The sequence below is a fragment of the Indicator indicator genome, chromosome 7 (genome assembly GCF_027791375.1).
Source record: "Indicator indicator isolate 239-I01 chromosome 7, UM_Iind_1.1, whole genome shotgun sequence".
NCBI classification, from domain to species: domain Eukaryota; kingdom Metazoa; phylum Chordata; class Aves; order Piciformes; family Indicatoridae; genus Indicator; species Indicator indicator.
In genome coordinates, this window is record NC_072016.1 from 31,747,521 (window position 1) to 31,769,746 (window position 22,226).

Below are 22,226 nucleotides of genomic sequence, written 5' to 3' on the forward strand. Positions count from 1 at the left end.
TTTGTGAGAGTCAAAATGGGAAGACACATTTGTGGCTTACAAATAAAGCAGAGAACACTTTAACAAACAAAAACATTTTATTACAACAACATTTTGCTAAAGAATAAAATGTATTCCCAACTGGATACAGTGAGATCTGTGCCATTTGTTTGTTCTGAAGCAGCAATAGAAAGCTACCAAAAATGTATACACACACACACACACACAAAAAGTAACGCAATCCTGGTCTATAAATCAAGGGCATCTTCCACCATTGTCTTCAAAGAAGTTGCTAATGGACATAACCACCATGTGAATCCCTGGTTGACAATGGAAAAAAACATGCCATAGACGAATTAAATTTAAAAAATGCTCATCTTGAACAACTGCAAGGGAAGTCAGAAGGGAGCTTTGAGCATTTACTACTTCTGAAAAAAACACAAAAGGTTTAATAAGCCCTTGGGTTGCATGATGGACAAACAAAAGAAACCTCGCCCAAACCAACACATCTGTCACTGATGGCCATGCCCTGCCCAACTCCAGTGCACACATGGACAGCAGCAGAACCAGAAGACCCACCTCAAAACTCCCTTCAGCCTGAATGCAGGAGCAAGGATCTCTGTCCCAGCTCTGAAAGTCACCCATGTGCCATTGCACCAGATTGCTCTTGCATGGGCACAGCCTCCCTGACACAGGTTGCAACTTACAACCCTGAGCAGAAGGATGTGCACTTTTCACACCCACTTCTCAGGAAACTTTACCTTCAGACCTGCTCCTGGAAACACTCATGCATATGGATGATCTATCTCTACACACTGACCTCAATGGAACAAACTAACTACTCCTGTGCTCCAAATTAAGCAGAGATAAATGCTTGCAGGACCAGGGGCTGTAGGACTTTTGCCTGCAGCCATGATGCAGATGTCTTCTTTGGAGGGTTCTGCTAGCCCATCTTCTTGTGGGCCAAGAGCCACCACCAACCCTGCAGCGAGTGGGAAAGATACGGCCAGAAATGACAGAACTAGGAGGCTTCTCGTGCCACCACAGAAGCAAAGGAAATGTTATACCCCTCACTGAATCAAAAAATGAATAAGAAATGACTGGGATGAAATATTGATGGATGGGCAGCAAGGATCTTACATTTTTCTTTTATTTGGGCACTCTTAAAAGCAGCACATATAGAAATTCCTGTCAGCACTGGAGCATTCTGAATTCAGACCCAGACAGCAATAGCTAAACGAGGACACAAAGGTACTGGGACACAGCCCAGCGTTGCAGCAGAGGGGTTGAACTAGATGATCTCCAGAGGTTCCTTCCAACCCCCACCACTCTGTGATAACTAAACTCATCTGTGCTTCTAGGGAGCAGAGGAGGTGCTGGCACTCCTGACATGAGGGGGAGATGAAGGACTGTGGGACAGGCGGAAAATTTGTTCTCCCTTTATCTTTTAATTCTAGAGGTATTTGGCAGAAAAATCCCATGCACAAAAGAAAAAAAAAAAGCTGATCAAGAGATTAGATGCTTTGGTATTTCAGATCATGTGAAAAATGCACAGTTTTGACTTAATACCCTGAGTTTCAGTTTAATGTTGATCTAATACAGGTTAAATTGTGCTATGAGACAACTACAGAAGACATCTGCTCTGAAAAAATAGAGTAGAATAAAGGTGTGCAAAACATTTCAACTGGTTGCACTGTTTAGTCTGGAGAAAAGGAGGCTTCTTGCTCTCTACAATTATCTGAAAGGAAGTTGGAGTGAGGTGGCAGTTGCCCTGTTCTCCCTAGTAACAAGGGAGAAGATGAGAAGAAATGGCCCCAAGTTGCACCAGAGGAGGTGTAAGTTTGATAGTAGAAGAAACTGGGATAGGTTTGCCAGGGAGGTGATTGAATCTCCATCTCTGGAGGTGTTTAAAAGCTGCAGAGATGTGGTGCTGAGAGGCATGGTTTAGCACCAGGCTTGGTAGAGTTTGATAATGGTTGGACTTGATGATCTTAAGGGTCTTTTACAACCAAAATGATTCTATGATTCTATGAACTTTCAAAAATGGATAGCATAAAATCTGGTTCTGGAAACAAGTCACAGTGGATAAGAAACAAGTATCCTACAGAGTGCTACAAAGTGCCTTTTTCTTCCCATGAGGAGAGTCGGTTTTACATATAAAACCTATGATAAGAAATCAGGATGCTAAATCTGCCACAGAACTGTGTAAACAACATTTTTTGGTGTCTCTAGCACTGACTCAGGAGAGGTCAGATGTGAAATTTAATTCACATTGATTTAAAACATTTCATTACAAACTGGAAAGCAAGTTGCTGGAAAAATTACTCCATGCTACAAAACAGTGCAGACTGGGTTTAGTTTCGCTTTTTATTATTTTAAAATACTTTTCAATTACAAGTCTAAATCTTGTTTATATTGGGGAAGAAAGAGAGATTTTTAATGTAGTGAAATATTGATGTTTTCTCCCAAATCATTTCCTTCTGGGAGAGAGAGGAATTGAAACAACATAGTGAATATGCCAAATGTCATTTCTGGCAAAAACTGTAAGGTGCATCAGCACTGGAAAGGCAATTTCTCTTTTAAAGGCAAAGGAATCCAACTGCTGGTAGTGAAAAATCCTCTAGAGAACAAATATACCTTGTGTTAATGGAGAAAGTAGGTATCAGGACACCCAGCCTTTATACTTCTCTCTGCCACTGTCAGGGAGCAAATTACTTCTTACTCACAGATGCCCCATCCATCAAGAGGGATGTAATAATGCACACCTATCACATTCAGATGGTGTTAGGATTAATCAGTGTTTGTCATATGTTTTCAGGTACAAAACTACCAGTAGGATAAATGCTTCTGCCTTCACTTCTGGGCTTTCAAGGACTGTGTGTGATTGTGCTTAATAATCCCCAAAGCTTGAGGAGCATTTTCTGAACATTGGCTTGCAGGATGTCAGGAAAGCAGAAATGAGGGGCTGCTAAACTATGCTGTGCTATATACCACGCATGCTATGGAGAGGAAAAGGAATAATGAATAATGTGTGTGAGAGTAACGGATACACACACGCATGCATAGAAAAGGAGAGAAGAAAAGCAGGAAGAAAATGTTCCAAATCCTTGGAAACTACTGCATTTGCTAAAATTTGGCTCTGTGAAAATCTCTCTCGCAGTGGCAATAAGCACTCTGCCTAGATGGACTTTCTAACAGTTTCCTGAAATTAGAGGAGTACAAAGAGAAAATTAGCAGGATTGTGTTGGAATCATTTTCAATAATCAAAGGAACAGAACAGCATCTGAAAGCACTCAGTGCTTGAAGCCATGCCACATGCTTTTACCAATTTCCAAACCAAAACCATAGATGCTTTGTAACTTCAACAAAACACTCTCAAATACCAACTTGGTATGATACAACAAAACATGCTTCAGATCAGCCCATTATTAAACAATCATTGCCTTCTGTAACTCTGTATTTTGATTATTTTAAAGCAAAAAACAAAAGCTTACATCCATTTGTGACTCAACCCCTAGTGCTGGGACATAAATGCACCATAATGTTGGCTCACGTGCATTGCAAGCTACAGGAAGGCACCAGCGCACGCTGCCTCTAAATGTTACTCACAAACTGGAATCTGTGACTGGGTTTAATTGCTGTTCCTGCTGGCTACATACACACGGGCACATGAATACTGGAAATAAAAGGTCAACATCGTACCTAAATAGATGTGGAGGCACCGTGAAGGAGCCTGCCTCCCACACCAAATAAAGCAGGTATTTACTCTCAGAACTGCTAACACAGTAATTGCAGTGTCATTCTGAGTAACTTCCCAAACTCCCCAAAATTTCACCCATCAAAGTGACAAGAGGATGCAAAGACTCTTCCACTCACATCACTGGTGGTGTGCTCAGAAGGTGAACAGAGGTATTGCATGTAATGTAACTACAGTGACCTTTTACTTGATCGCTGTGGACCTGGCTGCTTGCCTCTTCACTGCTTTTCCATGAATATTTCTGCTCAGAAGAAGTTTGGAGTAGGAGACAGGCTCCTTTCTACCCTCCTGGGAAGACACTGCTGTGCCTCCTATCACCACCACATGCCAGCAGCTCTCTGGCTAGAGATATTTCATCCATGCTTCACTACCTCCAATTAACATGTAGGTATTCCAGAATAAGTTATGCACAGAAGCACCCTGATAAACACAGGGTAACTTGTCCACCTCATGTTATCCTGCTTCCCTGGCAAAGCCCTGGTGGTTTGCTGTCCAGGATGAAAATCAGAGTGCAGGTAACAAATGCAGGAATCTATCAATCATCTAAAATACACTTGCAGTTAAAACCAAGAAGGCCAGCTGTAAAACAGCCTTTGAACCATTGGAACAAGCCCTGCAAGCTCTTGAAACTTCACTCAAACAATTTTGCCTTCAAGGATGGGGAGAATACAATAAAAGTTAGGAGAAACACCGTTGTCACGTTCCTGCATAAACAAAGGGAGAATAAACATATCAGATCTGATATATCTCTACATCACTTTCAAGGACTACAAAATGAAAATCAATCTGGATGCTGAATGGCAGCCTAAAAGCCAGTAGACAAGGTTCACTGGGCACATCCCTCAACTGCTCACAAAGATCTAATCTATGAATGCTCTTAAAAATAATCCTCTAGAAATCACATCAAGCACCTTGTCTCCAAAACTGGGTATTAGACTTTGAGGTCAAATCTCATCATTTTTAATAAGAATTCAGGACCAAGATTTAAATACCATGGGTAATGAAAAGCATGGGAATTATATCTGTCCCAGAAAGCAGCAGAGAAATCCGTTGTTAAACGAATCTATATTGTAATTCTGAACTCTGCCAGGCATGCCTGGGCTTTGCATAAAAAATAATTAATTACTAGATTCTAACACAGTCCTGAGGAGACAAACAGCCTGGGGTTCAGGGTGTCTCTCTGCCTTCCTTCCCCTGAATGATGCCAAGAGCTTGAAAAATGTACTTCCCTTGCAGACTCAGATGAAAACCAAAACCAAACAGGAGGAAACATTCCTTTAGCTAAAAAAAAAAAAAAAAAAAAAAAAAGTATGCATTGCTTTTCTGAAAGACTGGCATTTTGTATTGCAATAATCAAATCAAACTATCAAGTGTGGAGGTGCCACATTGGTAGGTAGGTCTTACTGTGGTCCTTCAGTATCCAAAGGGATGTTTATGGAGATGGCTGCTCTCAGATGGGGATGACCCCAAGGATGAAGCTGCCAGCTCTGTGTCCCTTCCTTAGGTTCATTTGCTGTTACCTCTCAAAACTGGATGTCCATCTATAACTGCAGGCTGTTTAGTGACCTGAAGCTATTCATTAGTAAGTTTTGAGGTGCTAGATGGCAGCAGAGAGTGTTTTGTTTAAAACAAACAAACAAACAAACAAAAAAACACCCAACCCCACCCCCCCAAAAAAAAAATCTGAAAAAACAAATAAAGACAAAACAAATGAATAGTGTCAAGCTAATGGGCTATATAAGAGTATCAGTGAGAAATGATCGATGTCATTCAATGTTAAGGCAACAAAAATGCACAACCAACTTGCTCTTTGAAGAAAACTCTCAGATATAAAAAACATAATCAAAGCCTTTACTGTTTTGGCACTTCGATCCATTACATCTGTTTGTGGATACCAAAAAATCTAAAAGAGAAGTTGTGTAATGTGTTCCCCTGCAGTTTTATTTTAGCATAGCCAGATGTTCTACTCCTGTCAAAGTATTTACTAGTAAACATTCACTCGAATCAGAATCAAACCTAAAAGTCTACTCCAGATCCAAACCTCCTCACTCTTTGAAAGATTCTCCCTCAGGAGTTCGATGTGAGTTTTTTCTGGCATTTTGAAGGAAAATCCATCCTGTTCTCATCTGTTCCCAAGGACCAATCATTTCCCATCAGATATTTGGAAGAGGTAAAGCAGCCAACTTCCTCCCCCTGCATGTTGGAGGCAGATTCTGCAGTGCTCCCAAACTCCAGAGCTTGGGAATAGGCGACAGGGTTGTCCTGAAGCTGCTGCTCCAACAACCCTTTAACGCAGCTTCTTCTTGTATATTCCAGGGATATTACCATTTTTCTGAGTAATCTTTAAATGCAGGGAAGGATTTAGAGTAAGGAGAAAAAACCCGATATGCTGACACCATGTTAATCCCTAAACCAGTTCATTTAAATGGGAAATGTGGTATGGATGAAAATTAAGTTGATGGTATTGAAGTCATCAGCTGTAATTGTTTCTTAATTAATGACATGAAGTTATAAAGCATGTTACACAGAACCTTAAGATTGGAAAATGGAAAAATACAAAGCAGAATGAAGAGTTAGATACTATTAAGTTACCATGAACGGGGGCTTAAACGCAAGGGGAATGCAACCAAAGTATTTTTTCCTGTTTCTGTACATATAAGACTGAAGTCTCATGGAAAGGGGAGCCCTCCTTCTTGCAATAGCTTGAGCCACATACCCATCACCAAAAAAAGCTGCATGCCACATCGACGGAAATTTTGTCTGTAACCTATCTAAATGTGTCTTACTCTTTACCAGATGCCTGGGGGATTTTGTCAGGTTGGCTTCATATCTGGCTCAAGTCCTACATCTCTGTCATGTCTATCCTCTTGTGGCACATCACAGGAGATGGACTGCATATGTACAGAGAAAGAACCTACACAGAGCTGGAAGACTACTTGAGCAGCCAATGCCTCCATGCATATGTGTAGATATCAGCTGCAAGATACCTCCATCACAAAACAGAAGCTGTTCAAAAATAGAATTCTGGATTCAGCACAGCAAAAGGTTTGAGAATCATGGACTGAAGTCACAGAATCACAAAATGGTGGGAATTGGAAGGGACCTCTGGAGATCGTCTAGTCCACTCACCCAGCAGAGCAGGATGCCCAGGATCAAATGCAGGTGGTCTTGGAATCTCTCCAGAGAAGGAGACTCCACAACCTCTCTGGGCAGCATGTTCCAGTGCTTTGCCACCCTCACAGGGAAGAGGCTTTATGCTCAGATGGAACACCCTGGGTTCTGGCTTGTGCCTGCTAAGTTCAATAAGCTTAAATAATGTCTGTGAACCCAGTAAAGTTGCTTTAAATTTCTTCATCCCTAGGATCCTGTCCTATTTTTAAAAGATCTTAAAATTTAATAAAACCTATTAATGATCAGTAACTCCCAAACTTGCTATGTCTCAATCAGTGAGATGGTTGTTAAGAGCACTGTTGGATGGCACACTTTTCACTGCCCACATTGGTAAAATGAGGTAGAATCCAGATTTTGAAGTGTTTTTTTTTAAACCTTCATAAAGGCAAAACATTAGGAACAGCCAGACAGCTCCTCAGTTAGTATAAATCGGCACAGGGTGCCATACAGAGGATATGAAAATATAACTCTGCCTTTTCTCTAGGTGAAATGTGGTAAGCAATTCTTCCCTAAAAGCCTAATAGTTTATGTGCTTTGAGGTGGAAACTTTTAAAAAAAGTATAAAAAGCTTTACTGGGGGTGGGGGGGAAGGGGTGGAATCCTTGTACTGTGTTTTATATTCATAGAACAAAGAAACTCAAATCCATTAGAAAAAAAAATTAAAAGTCTGTATTTATTCTAAATAAGTCACTTTTACTTAGGACAAGTGGTTTATTCCACACTCGATATCATCTTTAACTCATTGTTTCTCATCAAATGACTAGTGCTGATAAGAATTTCCTGAGATAATAAGATTCTATTTCTAAGCAGTAAAAATAAGTATTATCAGATGCTACTTGGCATTCACATTTGCAAGAACGGAGGAAAATTCCTCCACCCAAATGTCAAACGTAGTCATTTTGGCCACTGTTATGATATACAACAGAGCAAGAACTGGAGGCAGCCACATTCCAGAGCTGCCCAGTCCCTCCTGAGACCCTCAGACATGCAATGAGCTGGAAGAGAGATGCTGAGCATGGAAACCACCCATTTTCTAGGATTACATGTACCATGATGTCTTAGAACCCCTCACTTCCTACACAATACCACGTTAACAAAACACTAAGATCTGTAAAACGAGAGGGTGCCAGAACTCAGGTTGCTTGTACAGCTCTCATTTTGAAAGCCTTGCAGTTTTAAACTACATTTTCCTATCTGCTTCCATGAGCACGGGCCCTCTCTTTTTCAGCCCAAATCGACTGCAGTTTTTGAGTTAGAACCTGTTCCATGTACTGCTGGTGGTGGTATATGAACCCAGACCTCAATGACACACTGTTGAAGTACTGCTAAAAAGCCAAAACCATTGCAGTTCTTCAGGGCACTTTTAGTGAGGGTTGGTTTGGGTTTTTTATGATAAGAAAATGCACCAAAAATAATGATTGACAGTGTGAATATTAAGTATACTTTTACAGATGAGAAACCAAAATAAACAGAAGGTAAAAAGCACCTCTGCCATAGATCTAGGTTGATATTTACCAGAGTACCTGGCATTATTGTATTTATCCAAATATTACTGGATATGGTTTGCAGTGATTTCCATCACAGGTGGAAGTGTGGAATACACAGTTTCTGTCCATTCTTGAAGTGTCTCAAGATGGCCTCATGCAGCTACAGCTGAGATAACTTTGTTGATGATGAAATCTTCCTTTCCTTCCTTCAATTCCCTCCTGCAATTCATGGACACCACCACCCCACACCTTCCCCTCCCCCCCCCCCCCCTTACTGTGTTTGCAAAAAGATGAGCCAGCTTTACGCTCTCACCTGTGCTACCACCCTTCTCCCACCTTCTTCACTCATGTCATACTCCTCATCACCACCCTTGCATCCTGCTGGACCTTCAGCAAGAAGCTCAGACCATTTACCCATCAGAAAATCTCTAGATGTATTGTTGTAGATGGTTCAGCAGCTGCAGCTGGGAGAGTCTCCCAGCTCAGTAATACAGAGAGATGATCAGACACATTCATGGATGTCCAGCACTAGGGTCACATTGTCTCCTGACTGCTGCATGATGCATGTATTTTGCTCCAAGCAGCGCTTGCTGACATCAGCCCTTTTCAGACCATATGTACTTTGTTTTAACCATCAGGTGCTCCATGCTGTGAACTTTTCAGAGCAGACACCTTCCTCAATGAGGGCTTCGTCAAAACCCAGCAACCAGCAGATATGACTACAAACAAACAAGCAACAAGGAATCGACCAAACTGGCCATTGGGGGAACAAAGGTGTTTCCTAGTTCATCTTGAGTTTCCTGCTTCAGTCTGAAAATACAACTGCACTGCTCAAGGGCTTTTGTTCCTTTTCTTTGAATAAGCACAAAATCAATAGGGAGGCATGAGAATGGAGAGAAAACCACCGGTGTCACATGGGAAGGTGTTTACTCAAGGTTTTCAACATGAACTACTATTTCAAAGGGCTCAGACCTATCCAAGAGGCATCAGCATCCATGATGGTGTCCCACTGCTGCTGATAAACAAGGGTATGTAGGATATGTCCAGGTCACACAGGATCTATAGAGACTGGAAGGTAACTATCTGAGGAATTCCTACTGAAACATTAATTATGGGTAGCACCAGAGAAGCCTCATACAAAGAAGACGCTCAGATGCCACTCAGAATACAAGTCAAAAAGCCTAGAGACCTGCGCATTAAGCACTGAGAAGTATTATGTGACTGTGCTGGCATTTATCAGCTGTTAGACATATCAAAGGACCTGAAAGGAAACAAAGAATATGATTTGTTTGGCACTGCAAACAGTTCTGCTATTCTGCAAAGCACAGACAGCCTTGGTAGCACAAACTGACAGGCAAGGACGTGATTTGCCACTAGATGATGATAATCTTAAAGCAAAAACTTTATCAGAAGATGTCTGTGCTCACTTGGCCTTGCAATTATTTTTTTTCTCTGTGCTTCTTGTTCATCTCAGGGCTGCCACTTTTGGGGCATGTGTTGAAAGCTCAACTGACTCATAAATGTCAGGGCAAACTTTAACCTATAAGGCCAGGAATTAAAATTTCCTAGAGCTAGAGTTGAAGGCAGCAGGCTAGCACAGCAGCAATGGTAGGGAGCAGAGGTAACACCTGGGATCATCAGAGAAGAATTCAGCAGTGTTGGGAAATTCACACTGTACACACAAAGACACTGCCATCCTGTATGCTGGATGTGCCACCACCACTACTTTGTTCTCATTGAGTTTCTACGTTTCATGAGAAAATGACAACACTGTCTTGTACACTGCCATAGCACCTTCTCCTCTGGCTTCCCAGCCAGGCTGCTCCCAAAGACACTGCCAGCAACTGTAGAAGGCTGCTCCCTGTCCATCTCCCAGTATTATGTAATACTTTAAATACTGTATTCAGAGAAGCACAGGATAAATAACAGATGAGCAATCAGCAGGCTGGACAGCAGAAGCGAGGCTTCAAACTATTTCCTTGCACAGGAATGCTGTTAGTGAGCACCAGAGTCCCAAGGGAGTGATGGATGCCATGTGCCAGGAGTCCCATGGTCTTTTGAGCTTGGGGTTTCCTTGAGGCAACACTGCATACCTTGTTCTGCCAGAGGTATCACAGAAGAGATTACACCTGATCTCTCAGTTGTTATTTCCTAAATGAAAGGCAAGTGAGCTTCTGCCCTCAGGGTTATCACTGCTGATGGTTTGAAATTGCTGCTGTAAGAGTCACACACAGCAACAAGCCACCTTGACCCGGGTGCTGCACAGCCAGGGACACAATGTCTGCAGCTGTGTTCTGCTGCTGAACCTTCCCTTAAGCCTATCAGTAATACTGCACATCTCACCTTCTGTCATCTTAGCAGGGCATGCCATGACTTCTCCTCAACCTGGAGTTTCACTGACTTTATGCTGCCCGGATAGTGGCAGAGGAGGCTGGGACAACTGAGGAAGAGCAAAAGGAAACTGCCAAGTTTAGAAGACAAGGAGAAATAACACACATACCTGCAGTTGGAGACCATCATAGAAACCAAAATCATTTTGGTTGGAAAAGACCTTTAAGATCATCAAGTCCAACCATTAAACTTAAGACTGCCAAGAGTACCACTAAACAATCTCTTAGCACCACATCTACATGTACTTTAAAACCCTCCAGGGATCGAGTCACCACCACTTCCCTGGGCAGTGTCTTCCAGGGCTTAAAAGCCCTTTTGGGGAAGAAGTTTTTCCTAATGTCCAATGTGAATCTCCTCCTGTGCAACCTGAGGCCATTTCCTCTTGTCCTGTTGCATGCTACTTGGGAGAAGAGATTGACTCCCACCTCACTCCAACCTCCTTTTAGGGAGTTGTAGAGGTCTCCTATCAGCCTCCTTTGCTCCAAGCTAATAAACAACCCCAATTCTCTCAGCCATGCCTCACAAGACTTTGTGCTCTAGACCCCTCACAGCTTTGTTGTCCTTTGGACACATTCCAGCACCTCAGTGTCCTTCTTGTAGAGAGAGGCACTTGTAGCCTGAGTTCATCTTCACTGAACCCTTCTGCTCCTCCTTTGCAGGCTCTAGAAGAGGTCTCCACCTCACACCCACCACCTCTGCTCCCAGGGGAGCATCCCAGAGTCCATGACAACTTTCGGCTGCATTAGCTGCGCTTCCTTCATTTTGATCAAAGGCCAAGAAATTGCAACAAAATTGGCAACACTCACAGGCACACTCCTGACAGCACAGCAACTCTGCCACAAAATTCAGACATTTTATCCAAACAAAGCAAGCAGGTACCATGGCTTCCAGGATGCATGGCTGCAGGCTTGCAGCTCTGCTTTGTTTCAAACACAGCAAACCCAAGATCCCTGCCCATCTCCCACTCACACACAGCTCCACAGCTTTTGCTGGAACTTTTTAAAAATTTACCCCGAGGTGAAACGGAATGGAAAATTTCAGCTCAAACAAATTTTAAATGTGGCAAAATTACAAGCCAATGGGAACAGGATCTGCACCAGGGGGTGCTGGACAAGTCTAACTAAACACAGCACCAGCAACTCCACCTCTAAAGCATATTTTGACCCGCTATGCAATTAGACACAATTCCACAAACAGGAATTATGTAAACCACTCTGCATATACTATTCTCAAAAGCCCCAGTCATTCAGTGGGTACATCTTTCCACCCACATGGATCCAATTACAGCACAGGCACCCAAGCTCTCTGGGACAACCAGAGAAGAAATAAATGGGTAAGCCAAGATCACTGCAAGCATACTACGACTTTGCTCCCTTTGGGCAGGCTTCACAAATCTGCTTAATTCTTAACAGACTACTCTAAATGTCTCTCTTGCAGGCCATTGCCCTAAAATTCCTTTATCTCCTCAAGTTTGGACCTTTATCCCACCCATGTTTTTCTATAGAGTAAAATCTGTTACCTCGTAAAAAAAACTCATCTCTTCAAAACATCCTGCTTAGAGCAAAAAGAAACACCATCATACAAAGATGTCATAACTCTATATGAAAAGAAAAAGAAAAAAACACCAGAGGAACTGGTCAAGCTGAGTAATGCAATGAGACTGACCTGTTTTTCTTCCTGGAACACTCACAAACCTGCCTATAAAAGCTACGATCCAGCTTTTGGAAGGGTACCACCCCCCTGTATGGCTTGGATGCTTTTTCCATGCTAGATGCATGTTTAACAGAGTAATACAAACACTGTAGCTTCTTAATGTACTCTTTTAGTACTGCCACAGTTTGTAGGCTATTTGCCTCAACATGGGACTATGTTTTCAGTAATTCCTAGAGGAAATACGGAGAACACTTCTTGCAGTATGAATAGTGATTACAACATGTAGCCTGAGGACATTTCACCTCCAGACCTGCTACCATCCTGCTGCGTGGAATTCAGTCTCTTTTAAGCAAACTCTCCAAGGGCTTGTGTTGTGACTTGTAAAGGGGATGCTACAGTACACACAATTTAATAAAAAGCACAAAAATCCGCCTACCTACTACCAAACATTGGAATTTTTATCAGGAAAATCTAGTTTTGCATCCTATCCACTTATTTAAAGACAAAAGCTGCACAAGTAGTTACACAGAACAGGAACTCACAAAAATCAACTTCTTTGGACCATGTAGTACTGGCTTGATGGAGCAGTAGAGATTCTTCTCCCTGAACACCATCCTGTTAGCAAAGATCCCTCTCCTCAATCTCCTGAAGCAGTCCTCTCATTTCTCATAATCTTTCACTAATTTCTCCATATACCTTTCATGAGAACCCAAGAGAAATGCTCATTTTTCTCAAAGCATGTTTTCGCAGCAGCTAGACTGGCCCCCCTTCAGTGCTTTATTGTGCTTTAATCCAAGATTACGAGCCTGTAATAAAAAACAGCCATCAGAGACACCAGGATGGAATCTGCTGTCCTACTGGTCTTGTATTTTGGCAAATCCTAAACCTTCTGCATTTTCCAAGGTAATTTTCAGAACGTTGCTGACACTCAGTCCTCATCTGCCATTTATAAATACAACATGAATGCATCTTACAATGGCAAACGCCATCATTTCAGTCAAATCACCAAGCAAGTGGCAAATGACAAAGTATGCTTACAGAAGTTACATCTTCGGCACCTTTACAGATTAGAAAATAATATCTTTTGACCAAGAAAGAAGAAAAAAGCTCCTATATCAGAGGAAAATAATCTAGACTTCAATCACATCTAAAGCTCTGTTAGCAGGTTTGTCGTGCAATCCTTTTGAATTTCTTGTACACTTAGCAACCAGATCTGATAGTAAACATCAAACCGGGAAGGCAGCTTTTGAAAATTCAGGCTCAGCTGATACAACTCTTTTAAGTCAAGTTCAAAGAACATTTTGAAGATGAGATAGCGTACTACACCTGAGTGTTTATGACATTCAAGAGGAGAAATATGCAGCTCCACACTGCAGCATACCCTGAATACTCCCTTCCTAACTCTCATCTTCTCTGCTTTGTGTTCCCACCTTCAAAATCAACAGACCAAAATTAATAGTGAAGTAATTTAGTGGTTGAAATTGGTGATCTTTATAGAACCACAGAATGGTAGGGGTTGGAAGGGACCTCTGGAGATCATCAAGTGTAATTCCCCTGCCAAAGCAGGATCACCTAGGGCAGGTCACACAGGAATGCATCCAGATAGGTCTGGGAAGACTCTAGAGAAGGAGACTCCACAACCTCTCTCAGCAGCCTGTTCCAGTGCTCCATCATCCTCACAGTAAAGAAGTTTTTCCTGATGTTGAAGTGGAACTTCCTACTTTGTATCCTCCTTGTATCCATTATTAGTGTTCTACTTTGTATCCATTGCTTTGTGTCCCATCACAGGATACCACTGAAAACAGACTAGTACCTTCTTCTTGACACCCACCCTTCAGATATTTATAAACATTAAGAAGATCCTCTCTCAATCTTCTCTTTTCCAGAATAAACAGCCCCAGGTCTCTTAGCCTTCCCCCATAAGACAGATGCTCCAGACCCTTTATCCTCCTCCTAGCCCTTAAATTTTAGAGGTCTTTTCCAAACAAAATAATTCTGTAATCAGTTTAAGGCAACAGCAAAGGAACATTACCTTGGCATGCTAGAGTAAGGAATATGTAACACACAAATATCAAGGCAAAATACACCCTGTCCTGTTCATCAGCATTTAACCCTCACTAGGCACTCCCACAAAGTCCCCTGCATTTGGCTCAAATGGACATGGTACAATCCCCCATGAGCTTTGTGCTTTTACCCATGAATAAAATTTATTTCACTTTGTTGGCTGCGAATTGTTACCCTCTGGGTCACTTCCCACATCCTTAAGAGCAGATGAACTTGGAAACTCCTCAAGAGACATAAGATATTCTTCCCAGTCTGTTCTGCTCTTAGTGCTGGTGGTGGAACTTGCAGGAGTGTTGGTCTGCACAGAATTATCAGAGTGCACGCCAAAAAGTGAGAGCTTGTGGGCCATCACTTGATTTCTAGCATAAGTAACTATGTGAGACGCAACAGCAAACGTTACCTAAAACCTTTTTCTGCTGAAAATTGAAGTACAAGGTATAAGTCATCTCTGAGATAAACATACCATTAATAAAAAAAATTATTTACAGCAAGTCTGCTTCATCATCACACCAGTGAAAGAAAAGCTGTCCCAACAGTATGCCCCAAACCATAGAAAATACTCCCCAAAACAACTTTTACATTTCCCATCTATTTCTAATAAGATGATAGTTAATATTACAGGAGAGCTTCCACTTTCAACCCTCTGGGTGACACTTGTGCTGGACACTGTAACTGGCATCTCAGAGTGGGAAGGGAAGGAAGAGCCATGGCACCATCCCTGTGTCCTAGGTCTCTCTCCAGTCAGAGGAGATCTCAAGAAAGCAGCACATTCAACAGAGCACAATATTTTTCTAAAGACAGTATAAATGTAGGTTACATTTCAAACTGGGACTGACTAGATCATTTCAGTAGAGGTTAGATGAAAAGGACAAGATTTTGTCCTATTCACAGGACTACAGATGACTTTCAGGTAAGTAACCAATATACCCCTTTCCCAATATTTCAGTGACAGTATGACTGTATTTTGAGCCAGAAGAGAGGATCTAGTCCTGGATCTGGATCTCTTTATGTCTAAATACTGTAAGAAACAAGGAGAAATGAGATATTCTACCTTAACCATCTGTCAGCTTCTATGGAAAAAACTGGAGCATACTCCTACCTTCACAAATTCTGTCCAGCCGCTGCCGCTTGACTTTGTGTTTATCCACCAGTGCCATTCTTGATGATAGCTTGCAACTTTCTGACTCAAAAAGCAAAGCGGTGCCCCAGGAACTCAGGAGAATCCACAGGAATCGGCGAGCATACCGCCACTGTCAATCCTGCAGAGAAACAGAAGGGTTCATGAGGATTTCCAGAACATCAGGTGAGACCTGCCTGTCCCCAGCAGCAGAACAGCTTCCTAAAGGACAGCTGTGAGTTCAGTGCTTACATCATCCCACTGGTGACACATCTTACACTGCAAGTCAGGTTCACAGTCCCTTGGATCTTCCCCTTGATTAGAGAAAACAGCATCGTACAGGAGAACTGCCGAAGTGCTGTTCAGCCTTCCCAGTTTTATTTCTGTCTTGAAAATCTATTCCTAGCAGATAAAACCCATTAAGCTATTTTGTAGGCTCACAGACGCTGCAAGATTGTTAGAGAGTATATAAAGAAAAGGGAAGGTAGCTTATAAAAAAAGGGAAGGTAGCTTTTGCTCTGCCAGTACTTTCACACACACACACATACACCCCAACCATTTCCATGTCTCATTTAAGCTTTGCCCTGTAAAAGTCATTGATAGCCCTTGAATTTGCAACTAGACCTTGACACATATTCCAGCTGTCATCATAGTCTGTCTTTGCCTTCATACTTGAAGGGCTAACATTAAATGTTGGGTGCCAGAGGTGCCAACTCTAGCACACATGCTTTTAAATGCTGATGAAATAACACAATTCATAAAATGTATGTGTGGCTGATTTATAGGAAATGCTCTACACAGAGAGAGAAGCTGCAGGCATCTGCATCTTGGTGATGCAGAGGAAGATCCTAAAAGTATTCTCTCAGGTCTGATGCTTTTGTTTCTACAGACAGTCAAAGGATTGTTGAATGACTGAATGTTCTGAACTGAGCTCAAGATGCAGAGCCCAAATATGCCATTGTGGCACTTTGACCCAGCAGCTTTGTTGTAAAATCCAGGTGTGATTTTTTCACAGCAAGTTCCATCACAGTACTCATAAATCAGGACATATGAGACACAGACCTCATGCTGACGACTGAATTCAAACAATTCACCACTACATGCACTAATTTTTTACCAAGTTATGCTGTACTACCAGTAATGCAATATCCTTTCATATTTTAAGGTGAAGGTAGATGATCCTGAGGAAATCTTCCAGGGTTTCCTCTTCCAGCCATCCACCACCCTTTTAAGCCCACTTAAAAGCACCAAAAGAGCAGGATCAGTGGAAAGCTATCATTTCCAGAAACAAAGCAAAACAACACCACTTTTTCAGAGACTTTGCAAGGGGAGTGAAGGAAGAGGAAGACATGAACATAAGTACAGCAAAAAATCCTCTCCTGAGTGGCCACCTCTATTATGGTGAAAAGACTCACACACTCTGCCTACAAAGTACTAGAAAGCGTTTAAAAAAAAAAAAAAATCGATTCTGAAAAGCCAGCAATAGCTACAGACTTGGTGCCACTCATTCAAACTGACCCCAAAAGTTGACCTTGGGCAGTATCTGTAGTCTTGATTTGTGATAGAGAAGGAACAGCAACATTTAACCCATCGTCTCCAAACACTTCACATTCTTCTTATTCACACGGTCTGGTCCAGCGTTTCTCCCTTGCATATTATTCCTCTGCAACATCTTATGGCTCTCCTGAAACCACACCAGTGAAGCAGTAACTGCCCAGAAAACCCAGTTAACAAACACCATGGGCTAGGCTGAGCTTGCGAAGGGTAAAGGCTCTAACAAAGCCGCCGCACACCAAGATGACAATTTCATGGAGATTATTGTTATTATTATAAATGGTTATCAATTATGCATCACATTGATAGTTAATTTATAAAAGGAAAAGGGTTGTGTTGGTACAACTGAATTTTGACTAAGGGAAGATGGGTGATTTCCTGGTAGTTAATGGCCAATTTCCCAGCAGTGCAAGTGCAGCATAATCTCTGAGATATATAGCAATAATTAATTGATTTTTTTTTAAACACAGGGATGCTAAAGAGCACGATTCCCACTCACATCAATAATTAATGCAACACTCTAAAAGAAGCAGAAAACTTCCATTCCAGAGGCAGCAGCTTGCTATATTCAAAATATTCAAAGAAATGAAGATGTTAGGTAACTAAAGCCAGGGTGACTAACAGCATTGCCACAGTCAGCATTTGTAAGAATACACATCTTTTACCTCTAATACATCACACTCCACTTCCAGGGAGAGAAAAACAGGTTATAATGAAGTCATGTCAGGAGAGAAAAAGTTGGCATTTTTTGCTGAAAATGCTCAAATGGTTCATCGTGTTTGGGCTGCAACTCTTTTTCCAACAAAATCAATGCTCACAGCGTATCTAATTTTGACAGGGTATGTTTTTGGATGGACAAACACTTCCATTAAAGTTTGGAAGCATTAAAGCTTGCCATCTCAATTCCCTGTGATACTCCCTAGAGGAAAACTTTCTACAAAAGAAACTAATAACCATCAGAGAAATTACTGCTGGTATTACCAGAATCCCTCTCAGCTTAATGCAATGCCCACGAACTGACTCCTTCCTAATGATGTTAACTATTCCACCTTTGTTTGACAGGTGTCCATGATGATATCAAGCAGCAGTAAAAGCCCAACACAGAAGACATATTAAATATGTGGCAGGAGCTGCTGAGCAGGATTTGGCAAGGATGGCTAAAATGGGTAAAAGCAGATGTGCAGGGTGGCTATTCACCAGCCCTCATAAGAAGCTGTAATTAAGAAAGCAGTTCTTCCATTTGTGGGATGGAGGACACAATTAGTTGTGCACCCAACCTCAATCTATCCTTAATGATTTCTCCATCCAGCCCAATCTCAAAACAATCACAAGGCTAAATGTCCCCCCCAGTAAAATAAATACAATCAGGCTCAGCAGAACTAAAATCACGGTCAGCAATTAAAACAGAAGAAAACCTCATTGTATAAGGAAATGTGAGGGAGAGAGGCACACGCACCAAAATTGTACTTCATCTTCAGCAAGATTAGGAAACAAGCGAAGTGATTTACATATAGTAATTGCATGGCCATGCTAGCCTCCAACAGCGTCTTTCAAAATGTAAATTTTCTTGAAAGCCCTTGGACATGACGATAGCCCAGCATTTAGTTATTTATTTAACAAAGGCATGTACTTAAATACGGTGTTTTAGGAAAAAAATACAACCCTGATGCAAAACATTTAGAAAGCCTCTTAATACTGCACCTTAAACACCACAACCCACAAGCCATAAAATGAGAGCAGAGAAAGCTGTGTTGGGGCTTATTTTTCCTGCTTCTGATGGAAAATGAGGAGGAAATGTTATTTTCCAAAATAAAATGGACTATTAGTCAAAAACATGAGAAAGGTGGCTTTACAAAGAATGTGTTGTCTTCTCAGCTACCACTGGTCTATCATCCACTCACAGCTCCATAGATAACACAAGAGCACAAATACAGAGAACATCTCTTTTAGACCATTCATCACAGGCATTGCCATCAAACCATGGTGGCATCAAGCAGGTGACTAAAAGCCCCTGTTTGGTGCTTCAGACCAAACCCTCACATGTCCCCTCTCTCTTTGCATAACCCCAGGAAAGCACAATGGTGTTCCCCATATCCCGTTTTGGGACAAGCTAAAGATGGTGCAAGCCTACACCCTGCTGCAGCATTGTGGGCTTTGGTAAGGATCATGAAACCAGACCTGTAAGTCCTGCCCAAAATGCAGCTCATGGTCTAGGAAGCAGTAAAATCCTGACTGTTGTCTTTTGAGGAGCGAATGAACGCAGCACTTCTGCCATGAATACATGTCATAGGTTAAGTGGGACTTCTCTTTTAACTTCAAATAGAAGCATCTTTCTAAACAAACAAAAAAAAAGCATACACACACTCCCAGAACCTTAGTAGAGTCAGGAACCTGTTGTTCACAATTTCCAATCTATTTTCTACCTGCTATGGAATATAGCATCGACAAAATCGAGACTCCCCTCTACAGAAAACTTCTAGCTCCCCAAACTGTAAAAGCTCCTGTTTCCAAAGAGGAAAGGAAAATTTTCATCCTTCCTCACATCTAAACTGGGTTTCCACATCTACAGCTCCTTGCTTAACATGGGAAAATTCAGTCCAAACATCTTGATGATGCCATCAGACATTTTCTAGGCCTTTGGGAGAGGTTCCTAGAGAAAATTTTGTACTTGTGGTTACTGTGGGACATCAGTCCTTTTTGGTGAGACCTCACCTGCAGTACTGTGTCCAGCTCTGGAGTTGGAGCAGGTCCCGAGGAAAGCACAAAAATGACCAGAAGGCTGGAATGTCTCTGCTGTAAGGACAGGATGAGAGACTTGGGGCTGTTCAGCCTGAAGAAGAGAAGTCTCTGGGGATAGCGTACTGTGACCTCTCTAAGAAACACGGGGACAGACTTTTTAGCAGGGCCTATTGTGACAGGAGAACAGGTGATGGTTTAAACTAAGAAAAGGAAGATTTTTGACTAGATTAAAGAAGACATTTTTTACAGTGAGAATGGGAAGACACTGGCCCAGGTTGCTCAGAGAGCCCCGAAACCATATCAGGTCAAGTTGGATGGGGCTCTGAGCAATCTGATAGAGTTGAAGATATTCTTGCTGACTGCAGTGGCTTAGACTAAAATGACCTTTAAGGGTCCCTTCCAACCCATTCTGTGATTCTCTTGGCTAGAAGCAGATCGGCACATGCAAGCATACTCAGAGCCACAAGCTGTTTCAGCCCCATGTTAGCATCACTGGGTGCTCTGAACTAACTGGCCATTTCCAGAGCTGATCATTTCAGTCATCAGCAGCTGCCATGGGGAGGGCAGGATGAGCTGAGAAGCAGAGTTCAGCACAAGAAAAGCAATGCAGAGATAAGAAAGAAGGAGACACACAGAGATAATGACAGGGGAGGGAAGCGGACAAAGGAGATGGTACAAAGCAAAAGGAACACTTTGTGAATGCTGTGTCATACTTCCTCCCTGCACCAGTGGCACATCCTTGAGTGCGATGCCCCTGTGCAGCCCCCATCACCTTCTCCTCCCTCTAAAGCCCTGGCATGACCACAGGGGAGGAGGAGAAGCACACAGAAGGGAAGAGACAGACAGCACAATCCTTCCTGAGATCCATTTTTTGGGATATTTTCTTTTAAAGCACAATAAAACAACATGGAGAACTCACAGTGTCAAGACCCCATTAAGCCCCATAGCCCAGCAGGAACCAAGAGTGGATTAAACATTTATATGAGTAGTGAGAACAAACATAGATTTTCATTAGCCAATATGATTTTTTTTTTTTAAATGCCTGAGGGATGTAAACCTTCACACATTTAGGAAGAGGAATCACACAGTTTCTGTGTGGCCAGGGTTCAGACTTCTCCCACTCCATTAAACACTCTTGGTTATTGCATGGGAAATAGGATGCTACAAAAATAAAAAAGGGCTTTTCCCCAATTTTTGTGAGAACTACCTTTGCTGCAAATCACACCTCAGTGCCAGGCTCCCAGCAGCCTACATCTGCTCCATGGGCTGTCGGCACCCTCAAAATGGTGAGGGCAAGACTCTTGCTACAAAACCATTGTTCATTAGGCTGAATGCTTTGCGTACTTATTAGTATGACTGTGCTGCCGCAGAGCGTTCAGCAATGTTTTGCATTAAGGCCCTCTCCGTGGAAATGCCAGGGTGACACTGTGGGTGGCAATAAGTGTTATTTCGCTAGGTGATTTGCTTTTTTTTCTGCCCAGAAATCTAACGATCAAAACTTTGCCTCTCCACTGCCTACCTGGTAAGAAAAGGCAGTAGCACAGCAGGTTAAACGTGATTCACAGAGAGCCAGCACTCCCACGTTAGCACCTGCTGATGGCAAATAAAAGAGCTCTTCTGCTCTTCACTTGTACAGAGAAGGAGAATAACATGCTGTAGGAGTCTTGCACTGAAGAACTGGTAACAATTCTGAGGAACTTGCTATTACATGAGTGAACAAAATGTACCATAATGGCATATGAGCCTGCACATCTGCTGCTAAATTAAACATGCTACATAATGATGCAGACCACATCTTAAAACATTATGCAACAAGATACAGACCGTGCTAAAATCACAAGGCTGCAAAGATGGCATGAAGGGCCTGATCCTGCGTTCCTTTCAGCCTTTGAATTTCATGGTGAGTATCTCACACTAGTTCTACTCCATCAAAGCTACCTCAAAGCTGACTCAGTAAAAGAAGAATTGGGATTATATATAACTCTATACCCTTTAAAGGAAAAAAAAGACATATGGGTTTGTAGCATTTTCCTTTCTCTCTACCTCAATGATGCAGAAAGCATAAGAGAGGTTTTTGTTTGGATCTGGGTTTTATTTAGACGTGTCTTTAGGAATTCTGTTTCAGGTTACAAACTGCACTCCAGACTGGGTCCTCAGTACTCAGAAAGATGTAACCAAGACCTACCGAAATGATGACATTCAAGTTGTCTCAATAGGCACAGGACAAAAGAGAGGGGACTGAGCTATCCAGGGGTTTGCTCCTGTTTTATTTTCCAACATTTGTGACTAATTCTTGGCTTTGAGAAAAGAAGAT

General features: G+C 42.0%; 1 protein-coding gene across 1 annotated transcript in view; it reads right to left on the minus strand.

Moving 5' to 3' along the window:
• CTBP2 (C-terminal binding protein 2) overlaps nucleotides 1-15,659 on the minus strand; it is a 66,317-nt gene extending 50,658 nt beyond the window's left edge. The window contains exon 1 of the mRNA XM_054382077.1: nucleotides 15,602-15,659. Coding sequence (XP_054238052.1) covers nucleotides 15,602-15,659 — 58 coding nt within the window. The remainder of the gene's footprint in view (nucleotides 1-15,601) is intronic.
• Between the last annotated feature and the right edge of the window lie 6,567 nt (nucleotides 15,660-22,226).